Source organism: Colius striatus, chromosome 2, assembly GCF_028858725.1.
Source record: "Colius striatus isolate bColStr4 chromosome 2, bColStr4.1.hap1, whole genome shotgun sequence".
Lineage (NCBI taxonomy): Eukaryota > Metazoa > Chordata > Aves > Coliiformes > Coliidae > Colius > Colius striatus.
This window is the reverse complement of record NC_084760.1, coordinates 14,494,885-14,504,034: the sequence shown is the minus strand read 5'-3', so window position 1 is coordinate 14,504,034 and position 9,150 is coordinate 14,494,885. Positions and strand designations below refer to the sequence as shown.

The 9,150-nt window shown below is 39.6% G+C and overlaps 1 protein-coding gene across 5 annotated transcripts in view; it reads right to left on the bottom strand.

Moving 5' to 3' along the window:
* FILIP1 (filamin A interacting protein 1) overlaps positions 1-9,150 on the bottom strand; it is a 115,250-nt gene continuing 106,100 nt past the window's right edge. For 3 of the 5 annotated variants that reach the window (XM_061990416.1, XM_061990417.1, XM_061990421.1), the window contains 2 exons: positions 8,726-8,949; positions 1-809 (listed from right to left, as the gene is read on the bottom strand). In XM_061990416.1, coding sequence (XP_061846400.1) covers positions 8,743-8,949 — 207 coding nt within the window. In that variant the 3' untranslated portion in view covers positions 1-809; positions 8,726-8,742. The remainder of the gene's footprint in view (positions 810-8,725; positions 8,950-9,150) is intronic. The other 2 variants (XM_061990418.1, XM_061990420.1) reach the window with 2 other exon arrangements.

The following is a 9,150-nucleotide window of genomic DNA, read 5'->3' as shown; positions in this document are numbered from 1 at the left end:
TGAAAATCAACTTTTTTTGGTACAGGCAGAAGTAAAAACATACATGATATAGAAAAAAAAAGTCACAGCTTTCAAAACTGGCTTATGTTGTTTAAAATGAGTCAATCTGGTTGTATTTCAAGGCATTGGACTGTAATACTGAATTTTATGCCAAACCGTCACACAGTGCAAGAAATATTCTGCAATAGTATAAATTCCATACAGCAGTCTTTAGAGTATTTAGACTCACAGAATCTCATGGTGGCAAAAAAAAACCCAACCCAAATGTGCTGAATATTTTTCCATTTAAACACAAAACATTGCTGAAGTTAAATTTTTCTTTCTTTACATATTCTCTATTACAAAAATATCAGATTGTGGATTTGACAGTGTACTCTACAAATAAATGCGCCATGGACAACTGGAATTGTAACTTTGGGACAGTTACTTTACAAAGTGTATTATAAAAATAAATTATATGGCAAACATCAAACGAAATCAAGCACGTGCCTTAGGCTTTGCAAATAAAAGTGAAATTCAGCTGGCAGAAAAGACTGCTTCTCCCTCTCTGACTTCCAAGGTGTCTTTCAAAATATCAGCGAGGCCCTTCACTCTTAAAGCTCTACCAAGAAAAAAATATACATAAAATCTAATGGAAGCAATAAATACTTCCACAAATAATCAGTAGCACAAGTGACCCTGGTGTTGATGGCAGAGAGCTTCTACAGTGATCCATCCGTCTGGCAAGGAGGGTAGTGCACACAGAGAGCGTACAGTGGGGACGGTAACTCATCTAGAGTTCATGCGTAACTGGTGAATGATGACACTCTCTAAAAGAAAAGAGAGCAAAACATTTGGGTTCGTGTAACTGCAAATAGAGGTTACTTCAAAGAACAATCACAATGGCAGTGCATTTTGCTTCTAGTATGCCTCACAGACTTACTCTCACATCACTGGGTGATAAAAACTGTCCTGGCTAATGCTACAAAGGGAAACTAAATTAGTACCAGGCTAAGGCTGAGAGGCCCTTGACTTCCACTTCAGTGTCCAGACCATCATTTGGTGGGCCTTAAGGAAAAAGAATAATACATTTGAATGGATTAAACCACATGGGCACCAAGGTGCCGAGACCCAGTACCCGAATCAGTCAGAGGAAGACTTGGGAATTGGGTCTCTTGTATCCAGTCTAAGCAAATCCATTGTAAATCTTGCTGACAATTCTGAAATGGGGATAAGAAAGAGGTATGGGGTCATTTCTCATTTTTGAGTGAAATTCGGCTTAGAAACCTGTGCTGGGTTTATTTCGAAGTCTGCTTGAATTGTGCTATTGCCTTCAACGGGGATAAATTTCAGCCACAGTGTGCAAAACTAAGCACTGGCACTGTCTTTGATAGGCTGGGTTTAACTTTTCTCTGTGTGTAATGCAGGAGATCCCTGAGGAGATCCTTGACCTTGATTATCTCTGGGCTCCACTGAAACACTAATGACCTGCCTGGTCTTCTGTCCTTTCTGTATACACTGATGTAACAAGCAGCTTCCTTAAATATAAGAATTTAGCTATCAATGACTTTTTTTTTTTCTCTGAAAAGGTAATTTTATGCATTTCAAATAATGTAACTGTACCAAGCTAACTAGAAACACACAATAATGCATGTTCAGTAATATTTTCTTCATTGAAATGATTTCTCTTAAGATTCCTTCCTCTCTCCATTAGGCTGAAGATTGTTCAAAATTTACACCACTCAAGAAATGACACCAATCCTATTGCTATTCCCTTTTACATTGTATCGACTTCTGCCTTGATCTGCTTCCTAAAAAAGATTTGCAAGATGTTTGATTAAGTTATTTAAGAAGAAAGAAAAATCCAAGCCTTTTCCATGTACTCTCAATGCCAGAACTTTGTCACTAGATGGCAGATTCCAGTGATGTGATGATTTTCATACAAGGTGAATCAAAAAGGCAGAGCTAAGGTAACCTTCAAGAAAATATGTAAAGGTAAATCATAGAATCATAGAATGGTAGGGGTGTAAGGGACCTTTAGAGATCATCTAGTTCAACCCCCTTGCAGAAGCAGGTTCACCTAGATCATGGTCCAGGAGGGTCTTGGAAGACCTCGAAGGAGCCACCACAACCCCTCTGGGCAGCCTGTGCCAGGGCTCCTTCACCCTCACAGTGAAATACTTTTTTCTTATGTTTAAGTGGAACTTTTGTGTTCCAGCTTCATCCCATTACCCCTTGTCCTGTTGCTAGATACTACAGAAAAAAGGGATGTCCCAACCTCCTGACACCCACCCTTTAGATATTTGTAAGTGTTAATAGGATCTCCTCTCAGTCTCCTCTTCTCCAGACTAAACAGCCCCAATGAAATGATAGAATTTCCCAAATAGAAAGTATTTATTTTCCCCATAATTTATCAATAACAAATGATTTTCAACAAGATATGTATACCAGCTCTAACAAATTTGAGCAATGAATGTGAAAGAATTAGAAATTACAGTACAATTTTACCTTACAACCACTGCTGTTCTCTAACTTCATGGTCTTGGGGATATATGGTAGAAAAAGCTGAATGCATTTAATATCAGATTGTAACCTCAGACAAACTAACAGCAAACTCTATACAAAACATTTCTTTTTTCTTAATATTCACTGTGCACATGACATATTAATGAGTTCAGAAACAAAATTCAAAAAGCTAAATGAGTAGTAGAAAAATATCATGCTCCTTGTAAAGGCTTAGTCACTGAATGAACACCAGGTTCTGAATCAGTCTCCCTCCTGCAGACCAAATATAGTAGTTATGCAGAAAAGAGGAGAAGTACTTTAAAGAATCATCATTTCCTCCTCTAGTATTCATTTGTTCATTCCTCAGACATGTATATGTATGCCCTTCATTTGTTTACTAGTTCTTTGTATTTGAAATGCTTCTATGTATAGAAATACATATATTCTAACCACACACGTATACATACGCACTCTAGTTGCTAAGAGACGCCTGAGCAGTTATTAAGCTAGAATGATAGTAGGACAGATGTTGTCAGAGGTCTGTTGAACCACCCTCTGTAGGAATATGATTTTATCTGTAGGATATGACATCATACATTTTTCTAGGGTTATAGATGTGAATATTTCAAGGAGCTATCACTTAAACAAAACCATTTTTAATTAAAACAAAGTTAATGTAAAACTGCTAATTCTGCTTTCAGTGCCACTGATGTAAATCATCATTTCTCCAGAAAACACATCATTAACTGCTCATCTATGAAAACCACCAGTTCATAGAACGAAGTACATCAACTGACATTTTAACATTCCAAGTTTAATTTCTTCTCACAATGTATACAAACAAGTAGCACTAGATAATACAAAAATGTATGTAGCATGGACAATGCACACCCAAGCAACAGTATGTTTGTTTTATAAATCCTGAAGAGTTTTTCCAGTGAAGAACCGTTCATACCTGAGTGATTCATACCCGACTCTCAGAACTCATAGCTCTGCATATGAGAGCAGTTAACCCTGATAGTGTCTTCCAAACAGCCAAGTTAAAAGCAGCATGTAGAGAGATTCAGTGTGAAGATAACATCTATAATAAGAAATTATTTGCCTGAAAGAGGTCAGGCAAAATTAAGGGAAAGAGGACAACTCACACTGACTTATGGGAGAAAACCATTCCCCTAAACAAAAACAAGTTCAAAAGATGAACTCGCAGAAACTCCTACCAGCAAACTAAAGGTTTCAAAGCGACTCAGTGAATTTGGCCACTGACATGTGACAGGAACACAGAACTGGTCTGAAAATTGTCCTGATTGTTGCAGCTTCTTCCAAGCACCTGAAAACCAGCAGGACAGTCAGTAGCTTACCCTGTTTAAAGACATGCTCTTCCACATCTGACCAGAATTACTGAATATTCACATAAATACTTGGCATGTTTTAGAACACGTGTAGCATATTCCAGGCACTAACATACGACTTGGCATCCAACTGGCATGACTCTACATACTAAAATGACTTTAGAGATTCCTCACATGATGCTGATTACTGTGTGCTGTAAGTGCTTTGAGGTTTCCATATGGTAATGTTCATGCTCTATGGGAACAAATGTTATTTGTTTTTGCAAAAAATCACACAAAAGGAAACAAATATAAAAAATATAAATATAAAAAGCAAAAGAAATCAAAGTTTCTGTTTTCCTACTATTTACTAAGTGGGTTTACTGACCTGAGAGAAATCCCCCTGGCAATAAGGCTGAAGTTCTGTGCTCCCTTGTTTTCAGTCACACTTACTCAAATGTACTGCTCTGCTATAGCAATACTCACACATAACTACTTCAGGTGAAAGGATCTAATCTAGGGAACACAGTGGAAAACTTATTAGGAACTGGAACCAAAATCACAGAGATCATCTGGAGCACTGACGTACACCTCCTCAGTTCAGGTGTGCTGCTCCTGAATGGGTTGGCGTTTTCCTTCCTCGTCCCTCTCTCCTCCTTGTCCTAAGCCATATGTTCCCACTGCTGGGCTGGAGTTATCACAACTGCTTATGTGGCCATGCAGTCAGCCAGAACAGGGCATCTCTCCAGCTGACTTTGAATCCTTCCAAAAATACAAACATTGGTTCTCAGCCAGCTCAGTTCCTGATGAAGCACTGTAAATATCATTATTACTCTGAGCTGAGTGCATTTTGCTAATGAAACTGTTCCACTTCCCTAAAAATAAGATAAAAATCAATACAGAGGAAAAGGTAAGAGAGAGAAAGCAAGAGGATGAGTCATTCTAGATGATCACCTGAGCAGAGGAAGGCTTGGTTTCTGTACCAGTAACACAGAATACACATGAAGCCTTGTAAATAAAGGCCCTAATATTTTCCTTCAGATTGGTGTACCAGAGCTTGATTCTTTGATGCTTATTAAAATCTGAGACGTGAACTAAGCTTACCCTTGTGGTATTTCTAACATCACTCTCATGTTCATTGTTTGATGCTGTATGAAGGTGAGCCCATGCCACATTCTTCTGTGCAGTGAGGCACTGCTAAGGTCTTGCTCCTCCTCTCTGTCACCCTTTTTGTTAAACTAAGAAGAATTTCTTATTCTTTGCTTTGTGAGATTTGGTTGAAATTGGTTGATGTGTTCAATGTTATTCATCAATGAAGGACAGGTGGATAAAACCTGACATTTCATCTTTTATACTTTCTTTTCACAAAAGGCCAAGCTCAAAGGCAGCCTTTGGAACAGGGGCCAGAATCCAAAGGGCTCTCTCTCTCAGTTTAACATCCTGACCCCTCACCACTCTCTTGCTTCTGCTCAGTGAATACTGAAACCCTCCATGCTGAACAGCAAAGCCTGTACAGGAGGGAATGAGAATGTCACCTTTCCCTCAAGAGTCTTGTTGGTGCCATCGGTGAGCCAGGCTGGAGCCGATGTGAGTTTGAGTCTCTTAAGATATAGGGGAGAAAGGGGATCTGTCTCCCATCTTTGAAGAAAGGCTTTTAAAAGCAGCAGCATTACCCCTACATTTGTGTGGTATTTGATCTACTAGGAGGCACTCATCATTCCACACTCACTTTAAAACAGTCTACGCCTTGTTTTTCCTGAGCCTGCCTTCTTTCTTTTTCTGGCCTGAGAGCCTGGAACCAAGCTACGTTAAAGCTAGCCTTTATGCTTTTTGCCAGATTCCTTTTAGTTCAGATCAGTTCCCCAGTAAAGTTCAAACAATTGTGTCAGCTTCAAGGGACAACCACGTGGAAGTTGAGTACTTTCTTGGCTGGAGGTGACAAAGACAGGCCTACAGCTTTTGACTCCATGTTACATCCTGACTTTATGTGACTACGAAATTGTAGCTTGACTTAAAGTCCTTAAGAGGAAATACAAGAATATCTAGATTATAGATTTCAAGGCTGCAGTGCTAGTTAAGTCTCAGCTGAGACACTGACTAGATAAGTGAGGTGGAAGACCTCCAGGAAGATCTTCAGGATGCCTCTGGAGCTTAGGCGCCATCTTTATACCTGCTTGTCTAAATTGCCTTCCTGAGGTCACTTATTTACTCAATGTCACTAAACGTAACTGTCTTCAGATTCAGAGGAAATTCCAACACAATAAAGACAGTTATGCTTCAGCTTTTAAGACTTCTGAACTACAGGCTTTCATTTTTCTTCATCTTACCCTTCTACCTTTAAGAAACAAGAAACTCAGCTCAATTATAACAGATGTTAAAAAGGATGAGTACAACTAAATACCTAATTTTTTGCTAACAGATAGTTGCCTGATTCCGACTCTTCAGGCTTCTGCTCAGGAGCAAAAGTTCATTTTTTTGCTATGCTGTCCTCAGGAAAAATAATAGGATCCTCAGTTTTACCTGTCTGTAACTCCTTAAGTCCCCCTCATGAAATCCTACTGACTCTACAAGAATAATCCCTGGCTTGTGCCTGGGGTTCTGGTTCAGTTGTGCTAATTTGTGTGTCCTGGATTTCAGGTACTGTAAAGCTGTGTCTCATTACTTAGTTTCTTGGATCTCAAGCAAAACAAACCAATTTTGCAACCACAGACACACATAGGATATTGTCTTGGGTACAGCAACAGTTAACTAAGGAACTAGGTTTCTTTGAAACAAGGATCTGAAAAGGAAGGCTTAAGGCAGCTGTAGTTCATCACTGTATCAAGCCACATTAGCTCAGGGCTTATGTTCACAATATTATTTAAATGACTGTTTTGACCTGAAGACTGGCTGCAGTGCCAGTATTTAGAGTGAAGATCCAAAAAAAAGCTCTTAATCATGTGTTTTCTTCAAACATCTGCTAAAAATTCTGTGTTACAATTAGAACAGTAAGACCTCGGCAACAATGTATTGACAAATTGAGGCTTTTTTTTATGTAACAATTATTTGAGAGCATCTGATGTATTTCTGGCGTAGTAACTCGCATTGCTTGCTAATTCCAGTTTCCAAGTTTTAGCTGAAGTACTGGCAGTTGAGTGTTATGAGAAATGCTACCAATACAAATGTTATTTTCAGATATTATAGGAACTAGAACCTTAAAATTAACAGGTATTGCAGGTGCTACATGTGTAAATACCGAAACCTATTTCAATGGCTGGGATAATGGCCACATCTGGATCTTAAACTGGAGAGCAATGCAAAGTGCAGACTGAAGTCTAAACATTGCTTGGACTGAATAAAATCTTGTTGACCTTCTGTGGCAGATTCTTCCATCCAATCTCTTCTCCCAGACAGAAAGCCATTTAATATTTCACCCACTGGTGCATTTTCTTGTCTGTGAATTGTATTTATTATTTATTGGTGATCTTCTTGCTTTGCCTTCTGAAAGCTGTTCCTAACCACTGGGTCCTTTACAGCTTGCTATGATGGCTGAAGTATTATCTAAGCTTTAAACCTCTCATTTATCAGTTCTGCTGGGCTCCATTTATTTTGCTTATGGCTTTCTTCTGTGAAAATGGATCATTTAATGGAAATGCCTTTTAATAACTTTACTGGTATTAAATAAACAATCATAACAATCACTGGCATCCACACCATTTCCATGCTGGAAGAACTCCTTAAAACATGCTGAAAAATGCAAACATACAAATGAGGAAATCACAAAGAGGGGAGGAAAGACAATGAATTGCCATGGTATTGTGAGGCAGCCTGTATTTAAGACAAAATATTTCAAACAACTAAGAACTGAGAGTAACTTCTATAACAAACCCTATCTCTTTCATTGTTTGTACTTGAGATGTGCCTTTAAATAGCAATTTCTGCCACTAGCAGTCTGTGCTGACTCCTCTCTAAGACCTAAGGATACCTGGCAACTAAGGTTTAAATACAGCACAATGTCATCCAACCAGGAAAACTGAAAACCTCGTGAAGTCAATGGAGTGACTTGTTTCATATCCTTTGGTGGTCTTTGGAGTAGGCAAAATGGACTATACTGACTTTAGCCAGATCAATGTTTCTCAAGCTTTTTCTAAAGACTAAACACTTCTAGGTTCCCTTGCCTTCACTTGACTCCTGAGCTGACTGTATTCCAGTGTGTGTGTGTAAGCTGGAGACCTGGTTCTAAGTACTGTCTACAAGTGCTAAGCCCCTCTAGAAGAACTGAGCCACTGCTTAGCATTGCTGCTCATGAACATTGTCCAACCTCCCTACCTCCCTGAATTTTATAACCACCTCGAGAAAGCAGCACACCACTGAGAAAGGCTGATTTAGATGGGAGACTCCTAGAAAGAAGGCTGGTCACATGGTGCCCATCCTTCCTCTCTTACCCTCCCTCCTGCACTTGAGGTAATAGCTTTCATTAAAACAGGACCTCAAGTGTGCTGTCTCCTGGCATTGCTTCCCCAGGAAATGTGGCATCTCAATAATGTGATCACAGGCAGGAAGGAAAGTGCCCCATGCAGTAGCAAAGGTGGAAAGTGATCCATTACGGTGGAAGACAATCTGTGAAAAGTGACCAAGTCTATCATTAAGAATTCCTGAACTAGATTAATAACCTAGTGCAGTTGCCCTATTCTCTCTTCCTCAGCTGAAAATCGTCCTGTTGTCACACTGCCTCTTTGAGGGCTTGTTTAGTTTTTTCCATTCTAAGCTTCAGTAAGAAAACCTAAGGATGTTGTTACTTAAGTAGTCAGTGCACACACTTATTAGTTTGTTTTAAGTGACAGCTGCGGGACTTCGTTAGTACAGGCAAACGTGAGCAACTACACAGACAGGGATCTGACTTCCATGGTAGCAGTAAAACCTGCAGAACATACCCCCTGAGCCACCGCCATCAGCCCTGACCCCCGCCCAGGGAGGCAGAGCTGCTGGCTGAAGATTTCTTCAGTTCTATTTTCATAGACTGAGTCTCAGCACGAGGCTCGAATTTTGTCACATTTCCTGCTCCTGGGGCTGCCACTACTGGCTTTCCTGCTTTCATACCTTTTGACACAGGAATGCGGGTGGGTGTAGGTCTTGGGGATGACCCATCCTGTCCTGTCTGCAAAAGAGAGAGACAAATTATGTGAATGGAAGACTTATTCTTCTCATATATGCTCACCTTATACTTTTCATTGGTTCTTCATTTACATCTCGAGCAACTATGTCCCAAACCATGTCTATCAGCAAATTAATGTTCACACTTGGAACCTGGTCATATCACATGCTGCTAGAGTAGGGTCAAAAGTACAGTGAGGATCAA